The sequence below is a fragment of the Macaca fascicularis genome, chromosome 15 (assembly GCF_037993035.2).
Source record: "Macaca fascicularis isolate 582-1 chromosome 15, T2T-MFA8v1.1".
NCBI classification, from domain to species: domain Eukaryota; kingdom Metazoa; phylum Chordata; class Mammalia; order Primates; family Cercopithecidae; genus Macaca; species Macaca fascicularis.
The window spans coordinates 83724303-83737277 of NC_088389.1; the positions used below are offsets into that span (position 1 = coordinate 83724303).

Sequence of the window (12975 nt, forward strand, 5' to 3'; positions counted from 1 at the left end):
GTAACATTATATACTTAAAAATTAATAATGTCAAATTAGTAATAATGCTACTTTTGCTAACATTTATGCTTATGGCTTTTGCTGTAATTGTGCTGTTTCCAACCCCCTTACTGCCTCACCCTGTGACTATTTACAGATATGATTATGGGCATCTATTTGAAAGATTTCTAACTTATTTTATTCTGTATCAGGAGTTGGCCAGCTTTTTGTGTAAATGGCTGGAGAGTAAATATTTTTAGATTTATAGCATAAAGTCTCCATTGCAACTACTCCATTATATCAAAAGAAGTCATAGAAGGTAAAATGTAAATAAATAGGTGTGTTTCGATTTGGCCCTTGGGTCCTTGTTTGCCAGCCTTCAGTGTATTCAGCCATACCTATTATTTCCTTGAAGAGCCATTGATCTTGTGAAGCTTGCACATCTTACCCAGACTTTCTCTTTTTTCTGTTTATCATGGCAGTTTCAAAGTATTTTTATCATTCTGGTAGGCAATAGCTCTTAGACCTGTGGTCATGGATCACATAGGTAAGGCAAAAACCCTGTGGCCTGTTTGCCTTGAACACTTCCTGCAGTAGAGAAAGAATGCCAGACTAGCTCTAGGTCATAAACAGTGATTTGTCCTCAAATTCAGCAATTATTCACTGAGCACCTATTATGTGTCAGACACTAGTAAAGGCTTTAGAGAGACAACTATAAACCAAGCAGGCATTGTTTCTGCTCTGTTAGCTAGAGGGAGATATTAAATAGACAAGAAAAATATCAGGGCCCGGTGCGGTGGCTCACGCCTTTAATCCCAGCACTTTGAGAGGCCGAGGTGGGCAGATCACGAGGTCAGGAGATCGAGACCATCCTGGCTAACATGGTGAAACCCTGTCTCTACTAAAAATACAAAAAATTAGCCGGGCGTAGTGGCGGGCGCCTGTTGTCCCAGCTACTCAGGAGGCAGAGGCAGGAGAATGGCGTGAACCTGGGAGGCGGAGCTTGCAGTGAGTCAAGGTCACGCCATTGCACTCCAGCCTGGGCGACAGAGCGAGACTCCACCTCAAAAAGAAAAAGAAATCAGTGGTATATGTTTGCTGAGATTTGTAATATGATACATGGTGCTTGGGTGTTACTTCAGGATAGATTGATTCTGAAATATTTCCTTGAGGAAATGATATTGTAGCTGAGAGTTGCATAATTAAAGTCAGTCTTGAGATCAGTCATTAGAAGTCAACCAAGTAGGTAGGGAGCACTCCTGACAGAAGTCACAGTTAATGAACATCACGTTGAGGAGGTTGAGCCACTGGGTCAGTGATGATGCTTTTTGCTGTGCTGGGGAATACTTAGAAGAGTATATTTGGGGCCGGGCGCAGTGGCTCAAGCCTGTAATCCCAGCACTTTGGGAGGCCGAGACGGGCGGATCACGAGGTCAGGAGATCGAGACCATCCTGGCTAACACAGTGAAACCCCGTTTCTACTAAAAAATACAAAAAAATAGCCGGGCGAGGTGGCGGGCGCCTGTAGTCCCAGCTACTCGGGAGGCTGAGGCAGGAGAATGGCGCAAACCTGGGAGGCGGAGCTTGCAGTGAGCTGAGATCCAGCCACTGCACTCCAGCCTGGGCGACGGAGCCAGACTCCGTCTCAAAAAAAAAAAAAAAAAAAAAGAAGAGTATATTTGGGGAGAGAACAAAACATGCTTCTGTTCAGACCATGATTCTTTAAGATGGCTATTAGGTACTCATATTAGGTAGATAGCAAGTTGGCATTCATACTTAGCATGGAGTTCAGTGGTAAGGTCAGGGCTGAATGTAGAGATTTCAGTCAACAGCACAGAGATAGTGGTATTTAAAGTGATAGCACATGATGAAGTCATTTTGTGAATGTTATATAGCTAGAGAAAGAGGTCTGGGATATACCATCTTCTTAGACATTAAATGATAAGATTAAGAAGATTAAGAGAGTTAGGAAGACATCTAGGAAAACCAACCAAATAGTGTTTCAAAAAGAGGATGGTCAGTTATGAGGGCAGCAACTAAGAGCTCAAACAAGGTAAGACCAGAGAAGTGGCTGCTGAATTTGGCAGCATGAGGATCGTTGGTGACTTTGACAAGTGAGGTGACAAACAAAATGGAGTCAGCTACTTTAGGCAACTCTGTTAGGATGTGTGCTGTGAATAGAACATCGTAATGGGGCAAAAGCTTTAGGGGCATGGTAGAGCCAAGAAGGGCTTCCTTAAAATATGTATATATAGGTGATAGGAGAGCAAGTTGCTTTTAAAGTTAATTTGTTGAGCATATGACCAATATTTCAGGTGTTAGATATAGATATCTTCAAATCCAGCTATTGGAAAATTATGGATTATAAATCCTGCTCTTCCAAATATTCATTGTTTGAATATACAATGTACAATAAGGCAACTTCATAATGATAAAAATAAAAGACTAGTAACTCACTGCTATTTTACTTTATTTTATTTTATTTTTGAGACGGAGTCTTGCTCTGTTGCCCAGGCTGGAGTGCAGTGGCCGGATCTCAGCTCACTGCAAGCTCCGCCTCCCGGGTTCACGCCATTCTCCTGCCTCAGCCTCCCGACTAGCTGGGACTACAGGCGCCCGCCACCTCGCCCTGCTAGTTTTTTTTGTATTTTTTAGTAGAGACGGGGTTTCACCGTGTTAGCCAGGATGGTCTCGATCTCCTGACCTCGTGATCCGCCCGTCTCGGCCTCCGAAAGTGCTGGGATTACAGGCTTGAGCCACTGCGCCCGGCTGTAACTCACTGCTAAAAAGCAATGAAAAGCCTCCACTAACTCAAGACAATACTGATGATTCAAACATAAAGATACTTGCCAGTAATTCCAAGACTGTCGTCTGTACTTTCCCTTTATGTATTAGGAGCTTTGCAAAGTTGCCCACATTGGTGGCCAGACATTAAGGAAAATACTCAATTCCATCCTTTGTAAACACCAGTAAGATATTGATTTTAGTTTATGAATAATACATTTACTAACCCTCATCAAGATTACCAGTGAGTAACCCTTACACCTGTTCAAAATGAAGGGCTATAGAAATAAGTGCCACTGTGAAGAAAGCAGTTATAGCTCATCCATGGGCCAAGGCAGTATGTAAAAGGATTTCATTTTTCTGATTCTTAACAATTCTGGTAAAAGGAAGTCAACATAAATGCTCTTAGGCAGGTTTTAAATAATCTTTGGATTTCTATGTCCCCCTTTAAAGACATTGGCCTAATTATTATGTAATTATTGGCCAAACTATTGATATTTACATTTGAGAATTGGAATAAGTAATTTTGATGTCATTAAGTAATTCTGCTGCCTTTGTTGCAGTTGTTTCATTTCAGTTTCTTGAGTGATTGATCATGTGATCATGCTAACCATGTTTATATGCATCTACCTTAAAATTTTCCAATTTAGGCCGGGCGCGGCGGCTCACGCCTGTAATCCCAGCACTTTGGGAGGCTGAGGCAGGCAGATCACGAGGTCAGGAGATCGAGACCATCGTGCCTAACACAGTGAAACCCTGTCTCTACTAAAAATACAAAAAAAATTAGCTGGGCATGGTGGCGGGCACCTGTAGTCCCAGCTACTCGGGAGGCTGGGGCAGGAGAATGGTGTGAACCCAGGAGGCGGAGCTTGCAGTGAGCCCAGATCGCGCCACTGCACTCCAGCCTGGGCGACAGAGCGATACTCCGTCTCAAAAAAAAAAAAAAAAAGAAAGAAAAGGAAAAAAAATTTTCCAATTTAAAAAAGGAAGTCTAATTATTTAGGACTAGTTCACAAAATTCATTCAGCCCTTCTCACAACCTTCTTGCTATGTTTATGAATGGTTTGGTAATTAAGCAGAACCTTGCTACTCAAAGTATGACCTTTAGATGACCACCAGGAAGCTTCTAGAAATGCAGATTATTGCAGTTCCCCCAAAACCCCCCAACAGAACCAGAATCTGTTACGCATATTAGAGTTTGAAAGTAAATAAGCAGATCACAGAGAGGAATGGGACAGTGGTGGTACCCTGGTATATAAATAAATTTTGACTATGCAATTTTATTGTTATTGTCTTCAGGAACAACTACAAAGATTACTCCTTGGAGTCCAGACTACACTTCAGAATTCAGGCAGCTCTTCACCTCTGGAGAAAACCTTCCTCAGATTGATCAGAACTTGAAGGATGGTTTCCCTCAATTAGCATCGGCAATCTGCTATAGATTCAACCTTATGTTAAAGTGGAAAAGTGATATTGTGAATAAGAGACAAAAAACTAATTTTATTGTCAATATTTTCTATCATCTGAGAGATTTGCTGTTGGTCTACATAATTTTTTTTCCTATGGAATGGCATTCTATATTATCTAGACAATTCTTATATTTTGCCTCCCCCAAAAGAATTTCATATTAGATTTGAATTGGGGGGTGAAGAAGTCTTTTGAAAGACTTGCAGATGCAATAGTCTAATTAGATTATTTATTTTTTTAATGTGGAAATTGATATTGTTTAGCAAATAGCTTACAAGTTGAGCCAATTTTAGATTTGTGGGTAGTTAAACTTTTGAGATATTTTGTTGCCTAGTATTTAAATTTCAGAAGATAAATAAATATCACTTACATTTAAAATAACTTAGCAGTGACCTTCAGAAGACGTCTGAAAAAGACAGTCTGAGAACATGAACACGGATGGGATGTAATGTACTTCGTGGGTTGAAGAGAGCCGTATCTATAAAGGATGATCCAGTATTCAGTTAATGGTTTTTTACTCTTCATTTGATTAAAGGTGGTGACATTTTGGAGAGACTGATTTTGAATGTACTTAAGTCTATTATAATAACAAAATTCAAAAACCCCTGTGTATCTAATGGGAAGAAAGTGTCATATTTTAGGAATTTTTCTTAACCTTAGCAATGAGAGCCTGAAATACATACATAGATTATTTTTCTTCTAGGAAGTAAAGTTCCTGCTGCTTTAAATGATATGTAAAATATCAATAATTTTTACACTTAAGATGTTGGTAAGACCTAGTTTTCTAACCTCTCCAGCACTGTGATGTTTCCTTGTAGATATCTGGACCTTGCTTAGTCCCTTAGTTGGGAAACAGAATCAGGGCATGGAGCAGAAAAGAACTGGACACCCCGAATGGTCCTGGTTCTGCTACCCGTTAGCGGTTAGTGAGGGGACCTTTGGGGAGTCTGCCGTGCCCTGTGTGTCACCATATTTTCTTCTTCTGTGAAATCTGTATTAAAGAACAGATGACTTTTCAAGGTCTCTTTCAGTTTTGTAACTGGGAGTCTATGTCTTAGGTATTTATTTTCAACAAATGACTTTAAAATGTTGCATGCGAACCATTCCCACTTGGAGTGTTTTATTTTTCAGTCATCACCATTGTCCCCCACTCCCCACACGTATGTGTTGTGGCATCCAGAGTGAGGAAAGACAGTTCATGAGTCGATGAATCTGGGCCTTATTTCTGTTTCCATTTTGAGGAGTAACTTGTCACAGAAGCCTCTGCAGTTGAACAGAAGGAGCCACATATTGGGAGTCAGGAGTTCATCTCTGTGGGTTAATAGTTCCATGACACGGAGTAAGTAGCTCAGCTTTTCGTGGTTCAGTTGCCGCAGTGTGGATAGCGGCATAGTGTTTGGTACTTGTGAGGGCTTAATTAGATAAAACATGTGATAGCTTTTTGTTAACTGTAAAAGGCTATACAAAAGTATGAGTTATTATAATAATTATGGTTTTTTATGCCCGGATTACAGTATCGGCACAAAAGTATTGGCTGATACTGTGGTCTGTGTTGTAAAATGAAAGAGGCGTAGAAATTCAAATACTTTTCTGTGTATTCATGTGTTTGATGTTGACAGTAGGCTACCCAGGTTAGATGAACTTGCTCCTGCGGTTCCCTGCCACATGGACCTGTATCAAGTAGTTTCCCGGCCACATGGACATGTATCAAGCAGTGTGTGGCTTGTTTTCTTCAAGGTACCAATTCTTGACTGACACTGAGGATGTGTATCCAATGAAAGATGATTAATAGAACTCAAGTCAGAGTACCACCCCTTCAGATACTATGGTGGTAGATATCAATGTGTTATTAATAATACAACTTTAGGTACAGACAAAATAGAAAATACAATTGACTGTCATTATAATTAGTAGTGGAAAATACATTAAAAATTATTTGTGTATAGCTTTGGAAAAAGTTTATAAAGTTCTTAGAAGAGCTTTGGTAACATTATTTTTGAAAGCATACCACCTACATTGTGACTGTGGGTATACTGAGCATATATTCTTACATTGTTACTGGGAGAAGCTGCAAGTCAGTGCTGCAAGTCAGTAAAAAAAATTCTCTTGGGTATAAAATGAAAGAATTTTAAGCTTAGAGTGGCCATTTTTATTTTAACTCTGCATTACTAAAAAATATAAAAGAAATTCATCTCCATATAAAAATCTTTTTTGTTATTTATATTTTGTTTTATTTTTATTTCCTATTCTTTATGGAGAGTATATCCAGTGGATCTTTTAGTACTGTAATATCAAAATGCTACAAATATTTGTGTTTCCTGCTATGTTCAAGATATTGTAGTGACACCAACTTCTTGTGGCATCAGCTAATACTGCATTTTGGAGTTATTAGGGTGTTCTGTGAAGAATGAATACTGAAGTGACAGTTTTATCTAGTTTTTTCAGGGGCATTTATGATGGGGTTGGGTTGCCCATTGTGTCTGACAGTGCAGTTCCTGTACTTCCTGGCATAATTGCCTTTTTTTTTCCCTTAATGGAGAGGCAGGGTTCTGATTGGTGCTGTATAAATTTAAGTAACATTGTGCTTTGTAGGAATGGTGATGAGGAAGGCATGATTTCCCCTTGACAATGAATGAAAGGTGAACTGCATCAGCTTTTATCTGGACATATATGTTAATGTTTTCTGTGCTCCTTGATACAAGAAGTTTCCAAGTTATATAGGAAAATTAAGTCCATTGATCCTGTCTTTGTCCTCAGAAGGCAGAGATGAGACAAGTGGATAAAAGCTGTAGGAAGCTGAATTCCAGATTAATCAGTGCCAAGGAAGATTTTTCATTATCGGAAAACCCAACAGTCTAAAATCAATGACCAGTTCTTCTGCAAAGGGGTGAGTTTAAGCAGGGCTAATGTGACTGCCATTTCTGCCTGTCCTAGAAGCTTAGACTAGTTGAACTTTGAGGTCATTCTATGATTCTTCTATTAGGGCTTCAAATCAGTATCGAGTGTGTGAAGAAAAAGTGCTCCCCCCACCATTTCAAATAAAAGTGAATGTTTTCTCTTTCAAAGCTACTATTAGAGGTAGTTGTGATAGATACTAACAATCCCTGGTGTTAATACTTATGATTCCACTCCTTTATTTTATTTTATTTTATTTTACTTTAATTTTAATTTTATTTTATTTTGATGGAGTCTTGCTCTGTCACCCAGGCTGGAGTGCAGTGGCACAATCTCAGCTCACTGCAAACTCTGCCTCCCGAGTTCAGGCCATTCTCCTGCCCAGCCTGTAGCTTAGCTTAGCCAGGATGGCCTCGATCTCCTGACTTCATGATCCACTCCTTTTTAAAGTGAGTCTAGTCTGTTGATCTTCATAAATAGAAGGGTTTTTCCCCCAGCTTGGACATTAAAAATAATTTTTAAAAAGGTCTTTGTGGCCAACTGGAAAATCTTCTGGAATTATCTAATGCTTCATTCATTTTCCCCCCCTGTATTTCTGCTTTTTTTTTCCTTTCTATTTATACTCTCCATATTTAGAAATCTGAAATTCAAATACATTTAGTTAAAACGAGTTAATGAAGACTCCAGTGATGTTTTAATACCCTAAGATTTTGTGATTCCTCGGGCCTGGAATGGATCTTAGAAAATTACCTCGTCCTCATGAGCCTGTAAGCCGTATTGTTTTCCCTCAGCCTTGCTCTGCCCAATACAGTAGCCCCTTGCCATCCATGGCTGCGGAGCACCCAGAATGGCTTACAGCCCATGTGGGAATGGTGCTGAATGCTAACAGAGCATTCACTCATACGTGCTGCACTTCTTAAAGGCCTCCCAATAGCCTGCTTTCGGGAATTCTGGCTTTTACTTGCTGTCTACTATGATCACCTGATTTGTGCTTCACATACAAATCTGTGAAGTTTGCTTTTTCTATTTAAGTGCCCTTATACTTTCATTTCATCATGTTTATCTGCAGATAATCAGTGTCATTGGCATATTTGAACATTATTCTGCCCTCCCTCCGCCAAACTCCTTATGTACTAGAATAAGAAATTTTATTTTTGAGATTATGATTTTAATTTGATTTTACAGACATTCTTTACTTTTTTACAAAGTACAGTTGTTAGAGTCATAGAAGAGTGATTCACAACTTTGAGAAGATAGATTTCATGATTAATATTTTTTTTTGGAGGCAGAGTTTCGCTCTTGTTGCCCAGGCTGGAGTGCAATTGTGCGATCTCGGCTCACTGCAACCTCCGCCTTCTGGGTTCAAGCAATTCTCCTGCCCCAGCCTCCCAAGTAGCTGGGATTACAGGCATGTGCCACCATGCCCAGCTAATTTTGTATATTTAGTAGAGATGGCGTTTCTCCATGTTGGTCAGTCTGGTCTCGAATTCCCGACTTCAGGTGATCTGCCCGCCTCGGCCTCCCAAAGTGCTGGGATTACAGGTGTGAGCCATCGTGCCTGGCCCAATATTTTCTAAGATAAAATTATTCTGAGAAATCTAGTGAAACCTTTTCAATTGCTTTATTATTAATGTTTCAACATTGACTCTGTCAACTAGGCGAATATTACTATTTAAAGGTTTCTAGAGGCTGGCCATGGTGACTCATGCCTGTAATCCCAACACTTGGGAAGCCAAAGTGGGAGGATCACTTGGGACCAGGGGTTTGACGCCAACCTGGGCAATATAGTGAGACCCTGTCTTTACCAAAAGAAAAAAAAATTAGCTGTGCATGATGGAGTACACTAGTAGTACTACCTACTGGGGAAACTTAGGTGGGATAATCACTTGAGCCCAGGAGTTTGAGGCTACAGTGAGCTAAGATCATGCCACTGCACTCCACCCCAGGTGACAGAGTGAGACCCTATCTCAAAAAGAAGAAAAAAGGAAAAAAAAAAAAAAAAAAAAAAAAATATATATATATATATATATATATATATATATATAAAGGTTTGTAGATACATGTTACCCACTTAGAGAATAATTTATTTTTGAATGTGTATGATACCTAAGTGATATGCATATATATAATTAAGACATTTTTAATCTCTTTAGATATTTCTTCATAAGATATATGTATCTATAGATAGCTATATACAGAACAACTTACAAATAATAAATAGACATTGTTTTATACAGTTTTTTCCAAAGAAATGCAGGATTTTTCTCCAAATCCTCCCTCCCCGAGTCCAGTTACTTACATATTTTTGTCTTTAAGTGTTAGATTACTTGTTTCTGCTGCCTACTGTTGGTAGTTTTGTCTTTTATACATTTGCTGTTAGATTTAGTTACTTTGAAATGTTGAACTTGAAATGTAATGAAAAGGGCACATGAGAATTCATCATCAGGGAAGATATCTTTTATGTTGAGCAGTTGCTATCTGATCTTGACAGACTCTCCTCTTAGAGGACTGTTGAAGTCCATTCTAGTCATTTTGTAACTTAATAACTGCAGAAAGAAATGATGCAAGGACTGTTTAGTGGACTGAGATGGCTGAGCAGGTTGTTGGCCTGAATTATTGAGAGGAGATAGGTGGATCTAGCTTCAGAGGAAGTCTATGCCCCATTCCCTTCTGCATACAATGTACCCATGACATGTGTTTAGCATAGTAATACTGTAACAGGACATTGCATGGAGAAATCAAAGCAGCTGGCTTACTGTATTTAACTAAAAAGAATGCCTACAGATTGGATATTTAATAGGGAAAATCAGGGCACTTTAATAACAAATTTCATTATGTAAAACTTGTTGAATATTAACATACGATACACCTTGTATGTTAATGCCATAGTTTTTAGAAACACTAATTTAAACAACGAATTTAAGAGATGCTGGCATATCCCAGTGACACCTTCAGTTTTATTGCTGATTAATATTTTCTAGTAAATTAGTTTTAATTATTGGTAGTCTGTTGGGCACCATTTGGGAAAGAAATAAATTGGTCTCAGTGTAGCAGACTTATAGCCAAAAAATTTGAAAAAAGAATGAGTATAAGAAAGAATATTACTTATTTCATTTTTAAAGGAATTGTATTATTGTGAAGTGCTGCATGGTTGATATAGTTTGGTTGTGTGTCTACTCAAATCTCTTATTGAATTGTAGTTCCCATAATCCCCATGTGTCCTGGGAGGGACCCGGCGGGAGGTGACTGAATCATGGGAGCAGTTTCCCCCATGCTGTTCTCATGATAGTGAGTTCTCACAAGATTTGATGGTTTTATAAGGGGCTTTACCCCCTTTGCTCAGCACTTCTCTTTCCTACCACCCTGTGAAGAAGAAGGTGCCTTTCTTCTCCTTTGCCTTCCATCATTATTGTAAGTTTCCTGAGGCCTTCCCAGCCATGCAGAATTGTGAGTCAGTTATACCTCTTTTTTAAATAAACTATCCAGTCTCAGATATTTCTTCATAACAATATGAGAATGGACGAATACAATGGTCTTACTCAATTTGAAGGTATGACACTCTTTGCCTTGGAAATCATGTAGACATTTTAAGTCATTCCTATTTTTAATGTAGACAAATGTCCAGGTAGCAATTTTGGGGATAATAAATGAGTTCAGCTTTTTTTTTTTTTTTTTTTTTTTTTCCCCCTTGAGACAGAGTTCACTCTTGTTACCAAGGCTGGAGTTTAATGGCATGATCTTGGCTCACTGCAACCTCTGCTTCCTGGGTTCAAGCAATTCTCCTGTCTCAGCCTCCCAAGTAGCTGGGATTACAGGCATGTGCCACCACACCTGGCTAATTTTTGTATTTTTAGTAGAGACAGGGTTTCTCCATGTTGGTCAGGCTGGTCTCGAATTCCTGACCTCAGGTGATCCACCTGCCTCAGCCTCCCAAAGTGCTGGGATTACAGGCGTGAGCCATCACGCCTGGCCAAGTTCAGCTTTTATTCACATTTTTTCCCCAAAGTGATGTATTCTTGAAAGTAGACAGTTACTTTCTATAGAGTGATTTGTTTTTTCTTTAAGAAAATAATTTACATAAACAGATTATGGTAAACATTTTGAATCTTAGGCTGTTGGTTAAATTTAATGGCTTATGCACTCTTGAGTTCTCTTTATTAATATTTGCAGAAGGAGAACATATGTGTTTCACTGATATGTATGGTCCAGAAAAATTACTTAATTCTCAAAAATATGTTACATTCTCATATTGTGTTAGGGAATATTCCATAAGTAGTCTGTTTCTTTTTTTTTTCTTTTGCTGACTGTTGACATCCAAACACCTGAATGAAAACTGACTCATTTATGTATTGGTGTCTAAAAATATTGATTTGCAGATGTTCATAGAACACTTGCATTTTTTGATTCAAGTTGCTAAATCAAATGTAAAGGCAAATATGTATATTTAATAAGTGAGAAGTATTTTCTTATTACTGAAATTTATTCTCAAAGCAAATGTATTTTATAGATGTTTCATTTGGGAGATTTTGCTTTGCCTTAAAACATACAAAATAAACCTGTCTTGTGGTCTGCCCACCTAAAAACCTCTGTTAACTTCACATGTAGAAGGAGTTCAGAATTCTTTGATAATATGTGGATTTCACTTTCATTTGTATTAAACAAAAATAAAATTAGAGGCCATAGCACTTTGTAAACGAATGTGAAGTTTCTCGTTGAATCATCAAAGCTACCTGTATGTACTTTATAATTTAATGTTCTGTTAGTAAAAATTGTCAGCATTTTATCTTTTTCTCTTCTCATTACATTTTAGTCTCCTATCTTTCCCATTCTCAGCGGTCACAGTTTTGCAGAGCAAAACATTTTTAGAAACTGAAGATGTGCGAGTTCTATATAAAATGAATGTGTTAGTAACATCCATCTGCTGATCAAGTAGGCATTGGATCTGGTACTAGAAAGTGAAATTGATTGTAGCTATCAAAGCATTTTATCAATGTAAGTCAAGAAAAAAGAAGAAAACTGTGAACCTCTGATATTTTTAACATAAGAACTGTTCCCAATGAGTATTCTCTTGCTGATTTTGTGTTAATGTTATCATCTTTGATTTTTAAGCTAATGCTAATATAAAATCTAAAATTTCAACATGATGACAACAGTTCCTGTAGCCCAGTTTTACCATTGGGACGTTTTTGAAAACAGATGTCTTCTTAGAAATTGTATTTTTAAGTGCAAATAAATCATCCCGACTTGAAAGTCAACACATTTTATTTTTCATTTCGTAGTAGTACAGAATACGCTGCATTTAGATACAGGTTTAATTTGCCAGATTTCCTCAGAATTCTATATTTTCATATTGCTACAACTGGTTTACTTATCATGCAATGGAATTGTTATTTAAATAAATTACGCTTGATGGAATTGCAGTCTTGTTCTGGTTGGTCTTCATGTGGAAGCAGTACACGACATCTGTTTTGCTGGTCTTTAATTGTCAATGTGATATGAACTTGAATTTTTGTTTCTTGGTAAGACTTTTTTTTTTTTTTTTTTTAAATCATAACATACAGGTATGAAGGCCCTTCTCTGCACCGAGTTCTTGGCCAAGTCCTGGGCATGAAGAGATAAATGGGATGGTACAGTTGTCTCAAGGAAGGATTGCCTTTTCTGTCATCTTTTTGTAATTTATTTAATAGCTCAAAGATTAGCTGCTGACATGTTCAGTTTAAGGAGGAATCTTCAGCATTCAAGGTATAGCGCAGTGGAAGAAGTAGTAGCCTCTGGGAATCAGGAGATCTATATTTGAGGCTGGCTTTGGCTAGATTGTGGCCTATGTTCCCCCTCCCTAGCCATTAACTT

General features: G+C 38.2%; 1 protein-coding gene across 3 annotated transcripts in view; it reads left to right on the forward strand.

The window, feature by feature from the left end:
• The window catches only part of TTC39B (tetratricopeptide repeat domain 39B), a 140909-nt gene extending 134793 nt beyond the window's left edge, over positions 1-6116 (forward strand). For 2 of the 3 annotated variants that reach the window (XM_005581685.5, XM_005581692.5), the window contains one exon: positions 4063-6116. In XM_005581685.5, coding sequence (XP_005581742.2) covers positions 4063-4153 — 91 coding nt within the window. In that variant the 3' untranslated portion in view covers positions 4154-6116. The remainder of the gene's footprint in view (positions 1-4062) is intronic. The other variant, XR_012424677.1, reaches the window with a different exon arrangement.
• The last annotated feature ends 6859 nt before the right edge of the window (positions 6117-12975 follow it).